Genomic DNA, 13583 nt, shown 5'->3' with positions numbered 1-13583 from the left:
TTTTTATCAATTGGATCCAAACATTCCTATCGAAATATTTTATAATATAGTACGTTTAGGCAGGCTTATTGCTTAATAGGTGGCTCCTGTTTGAATTTGAAGTTTGTTTAAATACATATTCATTTTTTAAACATAATTATTAATTTAATTGTATTACTACTTATTTAACTATATAATGGCTGGAAATCACATTTTACCTTTTTTGTCTATTTCGGAGTATTTTCAAGACAATATAAAACAATTAAAAAGAGACGAAATTGCTTATAAAGATGGTCATGTTTTGAAGTTTCAAGCCGATCTAGATTTAAATGTAATTGTAGGAGAAATCAAACAAAGTATGAAGAATGATAAATATAAGGTAAAGATGATGTTAAATGATAGTTCTATAGTTGAGGCAGAATGTACATGCCCTCGTGGCCAAGTAGTTTGCCACCATATAGCTGCCCTAGCACTTTATACTCACTATAATCTTAGCTCTACAGACAAATCTTGTTCATGGAATGTTAGAAAAATTAACACATGTGATGAAGTAAAAACTATCAGTCAGATTTATGGTGGTTTTGTTAGCCCTTCTACTATTATTTCAGATGAAGATTTTGCTACTTTCAAACATACTTTGGATAGTTTATCTACCCCAGTTGGTTTTTCTTGGTTATTAAGACCTGAACCAGAACATATAGAATCAAATGAATCTTTAAAATTTCAATGAAGTTCTATAGAAAGTGTAGTAAATAAAGATGTTTGTAAACAATTAGTAAGGGCAGGACATTTTGAAGCAGTAAGAAGTTATATAAAAGATGGCTGTTTTATTACTGATGATATTGTTTTAAAAATTTCTGAAATAACTACCGGTCAAAATAAAACTGAACTGTGGCATTATTACCGTAAAAATAGATTAACTGCAAGTCATTTTGATCATATATTATCTGCTTGCCAAAAAAATAAATTTTCAAAATCTTTTTTTAAATCGCTAAAGAATGATACTAATTTAAGTGGTGTACATGCTATTCAGTGGGGTTTAACAAATGAAAAATCAGGCATTAGAGTTTTAGAAAAAGAACATAATGTAAATTTTGTACCAACTGGGTTATGGTTAGCAAACGATGGATTTTTAGGAGCATCTCCAGATGGCTTGATAAACTCTGATTATATTGTTGAGATAAAAATGTCCATGGAAGTTCAGAAATAAAGCATTAGATATTGAACTTAAAAATGATCACAGTTATATAATATATATACAAAATAATACTGTTTATATTAACAAAAAGCACTTTTATTGGCATCAGATTCAAGGACAACTATATTTAACTAACCACAAGTTGTGTTACCTTGTCATTTGGACACCTAATCAAACAATGATTAACGAAGTTGAAAAGGATCCAGACTGGTTTATTAATCTTAAAGTATTAGAACAATTTTTTAATAAGAAGTTCATACCTTTTCTTATTGAAAATTAAATATCCATATCATTAGTATATACACTTATAGATTATGTATAATATTAAAGAATTAAACACAAAAATCATTTACAAATTTCACATAATAAAAATATTCTTAGGTACATGTTGTGTTTATAATTAAAAAATATTGAATTTTACATAATATAATTAAATTAATTTGTACTTTTTACATTTTATCTTGGACTTCTTGAATAAGTGTATGTTGTAAATTAACTTGAAAAATTGTTCAGCTTGTTTCAACATATTAGAAGGAATGAAGTTTAAAATTGAATAACATTTTATCAGTTGTATCGCTCTTTCAACGTGTATCCTTACTTTAGCTATTGCTTCAGTTTGTAACACTTGTTCAGGTGCAAACTGAGGAGTATCTAAAAAGGGAGGTAAATTTAAAGATACTCCAGGGGGAAATATATCTCTTATTAAAAAACCTTTGTCAGCTAAAATAAGATCTCCAGGAACTAATTGATCTAAAAACCCACTTGCTAATGTTATTATTTTATCAGATGTAGAACCTGGAAATAGGCTGCTAACAAAAGTAACTACACCATTTGGTGAAATTCCCAAAAGAATTTTCCAAGTATTTCTATGTTTGTAATTGCTATAAGTATCTCTTTATAATATGTTCATAGATTGTCTTGATACTGATGTATGTATTTCTGTATAGTCTATTATGATTCGGCAGTTCAAAAAAGGCTTAAAACAATTAGGTAAACATGTTTGGTTTTTGTGTCTAGATGGAATTTTATTCATGCACTGTAAAAACAGAACATTATGTAAAACATTGATCCAAGTTATTACAATGTTAGTAATAGTGTCATTACTACACTTGAATCTTGTAGCCAAGTCAAAATGTGGAAAATTGTGTCTCAATTTCACAAGAGTTATAAGTAGTTGATCTTGTCTATTTATACTCTCAACTTTCCACTGAAAATGGTAGTGAATTTCTGCATTTTTCAATAAATTATACGAACACATAATGATTGCGCCGGGGACGGAACAATAGTTAGCCCGTACGACCCGATCGCTTTTTACTTCGCGCGCTGTACTCACACACCGACCGACCTGTGTATAGATGTGTATGTGTGTGTAGCGACTCAAAGGAAGTGGACGGGGTTGCCGAGGAAGACCAGAGAGTGCTAGTGTGTGGGTGGGTGTGTAAATGTGTGTGTAATGTGATGTGTATATAATTAAAAGAAAATTGTAACACGTTTTAGGTAAAAATGCGTTGCTGTATAATTCACAAATTTAATTTAATAATATTGATAGTACACAATATAATATATAATAATACCACAGTGGTAAGAATGTATAAATTATAATTATAAACGGCGCTGGTTGTACCAAACCGATAATACAAAAAGATATTAATAAAAGTATATATATAAGAAAAACTTACAAATGCGACGGTGATCAGCTGGCCAGCTATTCTACAATTTATTATCACAATACAATTTTTACGGCGATTCGCGCCTATAAAAAAGGTAGCTACGTGTCGACTGTTTGCGACGAGCGAACGAACTGATTGCCGCACCGCGCCTGGCCCTTGCTGGACAGTACCTGGTCGCGGTCTAATCTACATATTGTATAATAATTAATAATCTTAATAATAACTGTGTGTGGACGGTCAGTGGGTACATTGCTATTGTCGCGGCGGTGACATCCTCCCCCCGTTTGAAAATTAATTTCCAACTGTTTGCTCTCCTTCGAGTACTGGCAGATGACATAATTTAACTACTGGACGCCTCATCTCTGTACCGCTTGATGTACGTATGGTAACGTATCTTACATGACCGTCCTTGCCTGGGTGTAGGTTTGTGACACGTGCTATTTTCCACATGGTGGGAGCCAAATTATCTTCTTTTAAAATCACTATATCGGTAACCTTTAATGCTTCTCTTCTGGTTCTCCACTTTCCTCTAATTTGAAGTTGGGGAAGATACTCATTCCGCCATCTGTTCCAAAATTTTTGTAATATCCCTTGTACCAACTTCCATCTACGTAACACAACCATATTATCTTCCGGCACATCTGGCTCAGAGGGTAGAGTTATGGGTCCCCCTATGAAGAAGTGGGCCGGTGTCAGAGGTTCAAGATCGTTCGGATCACTACTTAATGGCGTTAACGGACGCGAGTTTAGACAGGCTTCTATTTGACACAGTAAGGTCTGAAGCTCACTTAACGTTAAACATGCCTGCTTCATAACCCTATTCAAATGATGTTTAGCACTTTTTACCGAAGCTTCCCACAATCCTCCAAAATGTGGACTAGCTGGTGGGTTAAAACGCCAGCTGATCCCTTCATTGGCTAGTTCCGCTTCAATGTTCTTAGTATATGCTGTTAGCTCCCATTGCGCTCCTACAAAGTTCGTACCATTATCACTCCAAATGGTGGCAGGTTTACCTCTCCTTGCACTAAACCTCCTAAGCGCAGCTATGAAGGCATTTTTAGTTAATTCCTCTACCACTTCAATATGAATTGCCTTGGTTGCGAAGCAGATGAACATAGCCACCCATGCCTTTTTACCCGGACGTCCTCGAATCCCACTACGAATGGTTAACGGCCCTGCGAAGTCTATCCCAGTAGTTGTGAATGGTCGACTACAGATAACTCTATCCTTGGGCAATGGAGCCATTAAGGGATATTGAAATGATGGCTTAGCTCGAATACATGTTACACATTGTTTTACAACGGATCTTGCAATCATTCGCCCCCGCAGAGGCTAGTAACGGCGCCTTATATCAGCTAAGAGTGCTTGAGGGCCAACATGTAGTAGATTCCGATGTCGATCTTTGAAAATAAGTTGTGTAATTGTATGATCTACGGGTAGCACAATTGGCCTTTTTTGCTCTTCTGAAATGTTGGCATTGGTTAAACAACCACCTACTACTAATAACTCGTTTCTTATTACTGGGTTTAAAGCATGTAACTTACTGCTGTGTGGTATCTCCTTCTGATCGTTTAATGCTTTGATCTCCTCTCCAAACTCTTCTGCTTGCGCTCTTCGTATTAAGAAATTTTCAGCATCTCTGAGATCTCGAACTGATAAGTACCTCGTTTGTTGTGCTTGACGTTTGGATATGACGTACTTAACGAATCGCAGAATCCATGCAACTGCACGTAGAAGACGACTCCACGTGGAGTATTTGGTCATAATATTCTTTAGCGGGTCTACTGCCAGTAGCGTTAGCTGATTAGGACGCTGTTCTGGGAGTTCCGAAATGTCTTGTGTGGGAGTATCAACAACGTTCCATTTGTCCCTTGCCTGGGACAACCACACTGGCCCATTCCACCACTTGCTGCAAACATCTAGGTCGTGTGGTTTAACTCCTCTTGAGACTAAATCAGCAGGATTCTCTTCAGTCTTGACATACCTCCATTGCTTCGGATCAGTTATCTCTAATATTTGCTAGACGCGGTTCGCTACAAACGTTTTTAGTCTGGTGACGTGGCTATTGAGCCATCCTAACACCACAGTAGAATCGGTCCAAAGGTGGAAGCACTTAACGTCAACATCCCACGCCGACGCCACCTTAATAGCAAGCTGAGCTAGACCTAGGGCTCCACATAACTCAAGTCTTGGAATCGTCGACCCTTTAAGTGGTGCTACTCGTGACTTTGAACACAGCAATCTGCTATAAACTTGACCATCCTCGTCTACATATTCGTATATGCACGCTCCATATGCTTCTTGTGAGGCATCACAAAAACCATGTAGTTCAATTTGCTCACTTACACAGGGCTTGCATTTTCTAGCAATCGACAATGACCCTAGTTCTTCGAGTTGCTGATGAAAAGGATGGTAAAGGATGGTAAAGGACTATCCCATTCAAGCTTAATCTGCCAAAGCCGCTGCAGAAATATTTTTCCCGTGATAAGCACAGGAGTCAAAAAGCCAAGTGGATCAAATATTTTATTAAGATCAGACAGCGACATCCTCTTTATAACTTTAGCTCTTTTGGGAATGGATACTAGTTGGAATAGTTGCTATTGTCGCGGCGGCGACAACGATAATATTTAGAATACCTAAGGTTTTTGTCATAGACTCATTAGCTGACCGTGGACGGATGTTAAGCAATACTTTTCTTAGCGATCCATCACTCCTGATCTCTTATAAACTTTAAATTTTAACAATAGTATGTTGTTTCAAATCATGATATAAAATATAATAATACTTTTGTTAAGTTATGTTTTGTTTGATTATCTCTATATATATAAGAATAATGTGAAGGCTAACTACTATTTTAGAATGTATGACGTCAATTTTACATTGGATACTTTTTTTTTTATTTTCGTATTATCGAGGACCGGGGAGAGAATCGTGATTTACATTACAGCTCCCCGGCCCCCATCGTTTATTGACAAACACAACAAGTTATCAATTACAACAATAGTAACTTATATCTACAAGATCCGAACTGCGAGCGCAGTTGATCCGGACTTCTTGACCCGGCTGGCTAGCCCGCTTATGTTTCCTTCAAAGAAAGGATATCCTTTACCATTTTGTAGAATAGCCGGAAGGCTTCGTCGGCATTGGCCAGCAAAATGCCTTTTTCTTCTGGGTCCGGAGGGAGGACGTCGAAGTCGGGCCTACACAAAAGCTCCGGAAGGTCCGCTGCAGTCGGCTGGTGACCAAGTCGGGCAGTTAGTTCTTCCCGGTGGCCGCTCCACTATGAACACGCTAATAGTGTGTGCTCTGCGGAGTCTGAGTCCCCCTGATAGTGTTGGCATGCCGCGCTAGGAGCTCTTGCCATTCGGAATAGGTATTGCTGGAAACAACCGTGATTTGCTAGCGCCTGAGTCATGTGAAAAGACAAAGGCACCTTAATCATGGTTCTTCCCAGCCATCTCTTGATGTTAGGGATCACTCGGCGCGTCCATTTCCCTTTTTCCGTCTCGTCCCACCTTGCCTGCCAGGGGGCGATGGTGGAGATTCTCTCCTGCCGCTTGATGGCTGCTTGAAGAGGCGTTTAACCTTGTCCTCGAATCCATCGACACATGGATGTCACAAAGGGGCCTGGAGCTTGCCCACCAAAAAAGGGAGGCAGTACTCATCACAAACAGACGGGCGTACGTCCCGCCCAGTCTGTTTGTCGGCGGGCATCAAATCACCATAGTAAAAAAACTCAGGTATCTTGTGGTCATCCTGGATAAGTTCCTGACATTCGCGCCGCACATAGACATGATTGCTTATAAGGCCTCTCGCTCAGCAGCCGCCCTGGCAAGGCTAATGCCAAATGTAAGGGGCCCCGGCCAGAGGAAACGCAGGCTCCTATCCACGGTGGTTGAGAGTCAGCTATTGTACGCAGCTCTGGTCTGGGCCACCCGAGTGTCCGAGATCGCCAGGACCAGGGCAAACCTGATCTGCCCACAGAGGTCGGCCGTCCTGAGGTTAAACCAGGCCTATAGGACCGTCTATGCTGAGGCTGCTCTGGTTCTTGCTTGCATGCCGCCATTGGACGTATTAAGTATCGAAAGGCTCAGAATCAGGGACCGGTTAAACACCGCACACAACCCCGGAGAACTACATTGGATACTTATCTCAGGCTGCATCCGAATTGCATGCCAAAAAAAAAAAATGTCCGAATTGCATGCCGTATCTTGGAGGGGTCTGTCCGAATTGCATGCCGTCTCTTGGAGGGGTCTGTCCGAATTTCATGACATCTCTTGGAGGGGTCTGTCCGAATTGCATGCCATCTCTTGGAGGGCTTTGTCCTTTTAGACTTTCCTAATTTTTTTAAAAAAAATGCATGTATAGAAACGCTCTTTTATGTATGGTTGTTACAACTGTTTAGTAATTAGTTTCTAGATTGAAATATTTTTATATCCGTGTAAATATTTTCCCAAACAGTATCTATATTGGATTAATGTAGTGTATTGTGGTCTCGGTCTGTTTCACAGACATAGACATACGTATCGATCACTTAAGTGTTTGTAGCTGTCAAATGTATAAGCGTTTATGTTCAATATTGATCTGAAATAATATTAAGATAAGAAAGGTTTAGAGCTACGCCACTACGACCATAAATAATAGTAATAATAATAATTTATATATATAATTATTAGATCAAAAAGAGATGTCACCTGTGTGTTTTTCTGTGTCTTATAATATTAGTACGTCTTGGAACGTTATCGAAGTGTGTTAACTGTAGTGTGATCATGGAACCACAAGTTTATTTATTTATTTATTGGAATATACGGGCTAGGCCCTTTTTTACATAGAAAAAACAGGTAATAATATGGTTTACAAAGAAAAAAAAGTAAATAGAAGATGGAAGAGAAAAAAAAAAAAAACAAAATAAACAAAAAAAATAACAATATAAATAACAATAATACTAAAAATGTACATATGCATTTCAATAATAATATATATGACAGAGCTAACTAAAAGAGAATGTGGGGTCCAGATTGGCATTATGCATCATATGCCTTAAAGGCTCATTTAGTAAGTAGTTGGTGGAACAAAAAGGGACATGAAATGGAGTAATGGAGCGGGTGGAGCGTTGGGATACTTTAAAATTAATTAAGGATAGTAAAGTTGGGGAATCAACACTACCATCTAACAGTCCATTCAAGAACTTGCTACCCATAATGCGCCTGCGCTCTGCCAGTGAGGCTAGATTAAGCTGAGTAGCAACTGGGGAATAATCATGAGGTGGAGATTTGATGCCTAACAGGAAGCTTGTAAATCGCAAGAACCTGCGCTGTACCCTTTCGACCTGGCAAGCATTGTCGGCAGTATGGGGATCCCAAACAATGGCACCATATTCAATAATTGGCCGGACTAACGAACAGTATAAGACTTTCAATGACGAAGTTAGGTTAAGGTCCTTTGACAATCTCATTATTATACCCAACATTCTTAGAGCTTTGCAACAAGCCATTTCAATATGAATGCCCGGGTCAAGGTTACTGGAGAGTTTGAACCCAAGATCCATCGTAAATCCATCACAGCGAGAAATTATTGATTCATGAATATAAGTTGAACATATTATGTTGAGTGAAAAAAACAAAAAAACTTTTTGTAATTGATGATTTTAAATTTTATTTTCAAAAGTTATTGTGCAATGATATTGAAAGGTGGGCTTGTTGTAAACGTTTGTGTACGTCTTATATAAAATTATTGTATATAAAAAAAGAACATAAAGTTATATTCCGCAAGATAGAATAGATCATAATCACAATAAAGATAACGAACAAAAATTAAATAGACAACGGGTATGTAATAATTTAAAACGTAAGACTGTAGATGATCCTTTTGAAAAACCAAGTAAAATACTGCATCGTGAGCTATTAAAGGGAGATGTTAGTACATGGACAACAAATAACACTACACGAGTTCGAAAAAAATTACATTATGCCCAATCAAGCATTTATCCTAAACTGCCAGAAACTTTGATTGATTTACATACAGCTTTAGATAATTTAAACACCAAAACTAATACATAATACAAACTAATAGAAACGAAGATTTTTTATTTATTAATAATCATGAAAAAAATATTGTAGCTTTTACATCACACGCACTTTTAAAATATTTAAATGAGTGTGAAATTTTATTTGTTGGCGGTACATTTAAAAGTTGCCCTAAGATGTTTTATCAATTATTCACAATTCACGGTGTTAAAAATCACAACCATACGCCACTATTTTTTTTTTTATTAACGGGAAAAACAAAACAAATTTATGAAGATGCTTTGACTAATTTATTACTGAAGATGAATGATTTAAACTTAAATTTATCGCCAAAAATAATTTACGCTGACTTTGAACTAGTTATTCATTCTGCGCTTCTAGTTGTTTTTCCAAATACAATAAGAAAAGGATGTCGTTTTCACTTAGGACAGAGCATATGGAGAAAAATTTAATCAGTAGGTTTATGTACAAATTTAAAAAAAAAAACAGAAATTGGATTATTTTTTAAAATTATTTTTTGGACTGTCATTTTTAAATCCAAATGATGTAGACGACTGTTTTACGAACGAAATTATAGCAATTCAACCCAACGATGATCGTATACATGCATTTTGTGACTACTTCTTAGAAACGTATGTGATGGCTGACAGTTTATTTCCACCATCTATTTGGGCTGAATTTTCTAATTCTACAATGCGTACAACTAATGTTTGTGAATCATTCCATTCCAAGCTGAATAGCATGTTTTACTCCCCAAGTCCTAATATTTTTCAATTAGTTGATGTCCTAAAGCAAGTACAATGTGATATATATGTAAAAATGCGTAGTTCAAATTTAAGCAATAGACGCCGGGAAATATTAGAAAAAGAAAAAAGTATAAGTTTAGTGATGACGGAATTTCAAAATAATGAAATTAATATACTTTTATATGTAGAAAAGTTGGCATATATGTCATTGCCGACAGCAAAATAAACAAAACTAAATTTTTAATATATTATGACTATATACTATGTAGATAATTATATTATTATTATATTATTAGTTATTACCTATTATTATTATTATTATTATTATTCTGTAACGTAATTTTTCATTGTAATATTAACTGTTTTAAAAAATGCTATTATACTATTTTATTATTCAAAAAAAGATGTTTCTAAATTGACATATTTTATTATTATGAATTATTATTAAATATTATTTTGTTATAACCACCAAATTTAAAAATAATAATATTAAAAATACACCCACTTGATTACCCTAAACTACAATAGTTTTATTTAACTAATGGCATTTGTTGTCGATGAAAAAAAAAATAGTTTTATTTTATGATTCTTATTCACAGTGTCACCTTCTACAATATTTATATGTTTTATTGTAATGTAACAAAATCCCGATCCTCCAGTTGAAAAGTTAGTTATTTATTCGGATATACCCCTCTAAGAGATGGCATGCAATTCGGACAGACCCCTCCAAGAGACGGCATGCAATTCGGCCAGACCCCTCCAAGAGACGGCATGCAATTCGGACGACCCGATTTATATTTATTTTTTTGGCATGCAATTCGGATGCATAGCTTATCTCAATATATTTTTAGTAATTTTTGTATTACTTTATTACCTATGATTATGGAAAAAATTTTATTTTATCGCCTTGAGGTAACCCAATTAAAAGACTTAAAAGACGGTGGTGTTGTTACCTGTTAACCTAACTATAAAGTCTTACTCATGTCGTATAAGGCTTCTACAGTCTGTTTAATCTGCCTTTTTGTTTAACTTATATTTTACAACTAGTATATAGTTAGGTTACACGGTACATTATAGTATAGTATACCGTGATTAAAACATTAAAAATACTTTTGTATAATTAAAACTAAAATTTATTTATTTGCAGTCTTGAATAAAAATGAAAAAATAACGTACCTATTGATTTAACAGTTTATTTTATATAAGTAATTAAAATGAAATAAAAATAATATTAAAATTCTGTTTTTTATAAAATCTTATGCAGCATTCGAGACCTTCAGAGTTTGGGGGCCAATCATATGTGCGCCATCTGCACTTTCGTAAATCAGTGGCTCCTACGAATTTATTTTGTCGATCGATTCCAATATACAGATAATATTATGCACTGTCGAATGAATTCAGGCCGGCCTCAAGAAATGTCGTGATAATAAAATCAAAATTTCTAACAAGAACCTTAGACGTCATTATTGTGATTGATTATTACACTTATGCAACGTGTTGTACCTATCGGTTATTTAAGTTCACCTCAATTATATAGATGTTGGACGTTAATCCACGGCAACGAATCACACGAGACCAGACTCAGACACGGACAAATTGGGAATACTTTTTTTTTAAGAATTCTCTACTAATGCAAAAATAAAAATGTATCAGATACAAGTCTTAAGAGGACGCCTCGCCCGCATATGTTGTCTCCATCTTGCAAGTGCGTAACATAGCAAATTGTACGCTCAGCATAACACGTGTAGCTCCGTTAGTTTAAAAATTAGAGTGAACTGACCTCTTATACAATTGAAAGATAGGATTATTATCTAGGCAATATCATGGGCTTTTTATTATATATTAATTTTAAAATTTAAATTGTTTGTACATCTTAAGATACTCATTACTCGCTTTAAAATTAAAATATAATTGTACGGGCCGGAGTATATAATAATAATATACGAGTCCGGACACCAAACTCCCTTTTTTTACGCCACTAACACCTAGGTCTAAAAAATATAGAATGGAGGACTAGCTGGTGTGTAGTGTTGTAATAGCTCGAACAGTAGTGGTCGGGATCGCCTAGCAAATACTGTCGGCTATGTAGTGCTTGTTGTGTATTATGTGTATTTGTGTATTAATATCTGTATGTATGTGGGTGTGTGTACAATAAAACAAATAATAATAAAATGGTAACACGGTTTCTGGTAATAAAGTTGCTGTATAATACGCAAATTGAAATAATAGCAGTACAAATTATATATTAAAACTCACCGTAACACAAATGTATAAAAATTATATAATAATAATAATAAATGACCGGCCCTTATGGCCAACCGAAATAATAATAATATATTGACGCAGCTATTTGAGCTGAAGCTCGTATAAAATAATATGCGGCCCTTCTGGCCAACAAATTAATAATAATAAAAAATATCTATAGCCCTTTTGGCCCAACAGTTAAATGTGTATAATAAATAAATAACAATAAAAATAATGATAAAACTCACAGTTTGTGGAGCGCAGACTAGCTAGCTGGTCCAATACAGGCATTGAAATAAAAATAATAGTGTAATGATTGCCCTAATGGCTCACAATAATAAAGGTATGGTTGTGCCGATACGGCGACATATACTCGACGATTAACGCACATACAATAAAAAATAATAAATGAGTATTGCCCTTATGGCTCACAATAATAAAGAAAAAAATAATACAATTAATACGTATATAATAAAAAATAGTTGACACACGTCGGTGTTCTCGGTACAACGTACAAAACCGGACAGATTCACGGCGACCGTGCTTAATAATATTTGCATCGACGGCGCGGCGGCGTGCGATAACGTTGAATGTACATATTATATAACTCACAAAACACATTCAATACGAAAATAAAACAATACAAATAAGGTGGTATGTGTGTGTGAGACCAGCTGTCTTCAATGACCAGTGATAATTAACTATATAAAAATAATATTGTTATGTTGCGGCGGCAAAAATAATAAAAAACCCATGAAATTGCCTAGATAATAATCTTACCTTAAAATGTTATAAGAGGTCAGTTCACTCAAATTTTTAAACTAACGAAGCTACACGTGTTCTGCTGAGCGTACAATTTGCTATGTTACGCACTTGTAAGATGGAGACAACATATGCGGGCGAGGCGTTCTCTTAACTTATTTCACATGAAATCGCTTTGTACCGTACACGTGGTACGTGTTTTTGATCGAAAAAATATTATTATATTTTACATTATTATAATTGACTACGATAGCTCATTTTTTAATTTATATAAACCAATAACACTTTATTAAAATTATTTTGTTTTATTCGCTAGTTCATATATTGAACGGCTACGATGCGTAGGTACGTTACATAGGTACGGTTTTATTACGACTGAACAACGACCGATCGCCCGTCATCGAAGACCGCTATATCGGACGTATCTTATCTTACATTAAATAATGTTATACATTTATACTCTATATAGATAATCTTTACGGTATTTACCAATTATATATGTACAAATATACCGCGTACGCAACATAGCCGCCCACCTTGAAATATAAATAATATTTCAACAAATTAAACAATAAAAATACAAATTCGATAATAGAATAATTAATATACATTACAAATAATTTATAAAAAAAGAATAAATAAAATATAATAATATATTGACTAATAATAACAACCTGATACGGTAATAATTGAACAAATATAATTTAATGTTACTGAATAAATAAATGAATAAAACATATAAAAGTTTTTTATTTAATATTGATTGTTGTTGATTGGTAACGGACAAAGGAGACGAACTGCCCTTGTAATTTCCCCAAAATTCGTCTTTACGGACGCCGACCGACTTATTCCGTCCCTTCCTGAATGGATTTGGAGGACCCGACCGAGACGCCACTGCAAAGGGGGCAAATTTGTGTCTCGTATTAACACCACAGATCCTACCTTTAAATTTGGCCCC

The 13583-nt window shown here is 35.2% G+C and overlaps 4 protein-coding genes across 4 annotated transcripts; 1 reads left to right on the top strand and 3 right to left on the bottom strand.

The window, feature by feature from the left end:
- Nucleotides 1–3138: 3138 nt before the first annotated feature.
- LOC132945584 (uncharacterized) lies at nucleotides 3139–4092 on the bottom strand. The gene has a single exon (XM_061015356.1). The coding sequence runs from the start codon at nucleotides 4090–4092 to the stop codon at nucleotides 3139–3141; it is 954 nt and encodes a 317-aa protein (XP_060871339.1).
- An 87-nt stretch (nucleotides 4093–4179) lies between these two features.
- LOC132945583 (uncharacterized) lies at nucleotides 4180–6289 on the bottom strand. Its single transcript, XM_061015355.1, has 4 exons — nucleotides 6209–6289; nucleotides 5957–6127; nucleotides 4966–5244; nucleotides 4180–4866 (listed from the first exon to the last, which is right to left on the bottom strand). Exons 1-4 carry the CDS (start codon nucleotides 6287–6289, stop codon nucleotides 4180–4182), a joined length of 1218 nt encoding a protein of 405 aa, XP_060871338.1.
- Nucleotides 6290–6459: 170 nt separating this feature from the next.
- LOC132945582 (uncharacterized) lies at nucleotides 6460–7179 on the top strand. Its single transcript, XM_061015354.1, has one exon. The coding sequence runs from the start codon at nucleotides 6460–6462 to the stop codon at nucleotides 7177–7179; it is 720 nt and encodes a 239-aa protein (XP_060871337.1).
- Nucleotides 7180–7837: 658 nt separating this feature from the next.
- LOC132945580 (uncharacterized) lies at nucleotides 7838–8395 on the bottom strand. Its single transcript, XM_061015353.1, has one exon. The coding sequence runs from the start codon at nucleotides 8393–8395 to the stop codon at nucleotides 7838–7840; it is 558 nt and encodes a 185-aa protein (XP_060871336.1).
- Between the last annotated feature and the right edge of the window lie 5188 nt (nucleotides 8396–13583).

Source organism: Metopolophium dirhodum, chromosome 5, assembly GCF_019925205.1.
Source record: "Metopolophium dirhodum isolate CAU chromosome 5, ASM1992520v1, whole genome shotgun sequence".
In the NCBI taxonomy this organism is placed as follows: domain Eukaryota; kingdom Metazoa; phylum Arthropoda; class Insecta; order Hemiptera; family Aphididae; genus Metopolophium; species Metopolophium dirhodum.
Note: the sequence above shows the minus strand (reverse complement) of the source record. Positions and strands in the feature narration are given on the sequence as shown.

Coding starts and splice junctions, on each gene's coding strand:
- LOC132945582 (XM_061015354.1), top strand. CDS start 6,460: ATGTCACAAAGGGGCCTGGAGCTTGCCCACCAAAAAAGGGAGGCAGTA.
- LOC132945580 (XM_061015353.1), bottom strand. CDS start 8,395: ATGGATCTTGGGTTCAAACTCTCCAGTAACCTTGACCCGGGCATTCAT.
- LOC132945584 (XM_061015356.1), bottom strand. CDS start 4,092: ATGGCTCCATTGCCCAAGGATAGAGTTATCTGTAGTCGACCATTCACA.
- LOC132945583 (XM_061015355.1), bottom strand. CDS start 6,289: ATGATTAAGGTGCCTTTGTCTTTTCACATGACTCAGGCGCTAGCAAAT. Junction 5,245..5,956: donor TCCGGCTATTCTACAAAATG/GTAAAGGATATC, acceptor CCTTTTCATCAG/CAACTCGAAGAACTAGGGTC. Junction 4,867..4,965: donor CGTCGGCGTGGGATGTTGAC/GTTAAGTGCTTC, acceptor AACCGCGTCTAG/CAAATATTAGAGATAACTGA.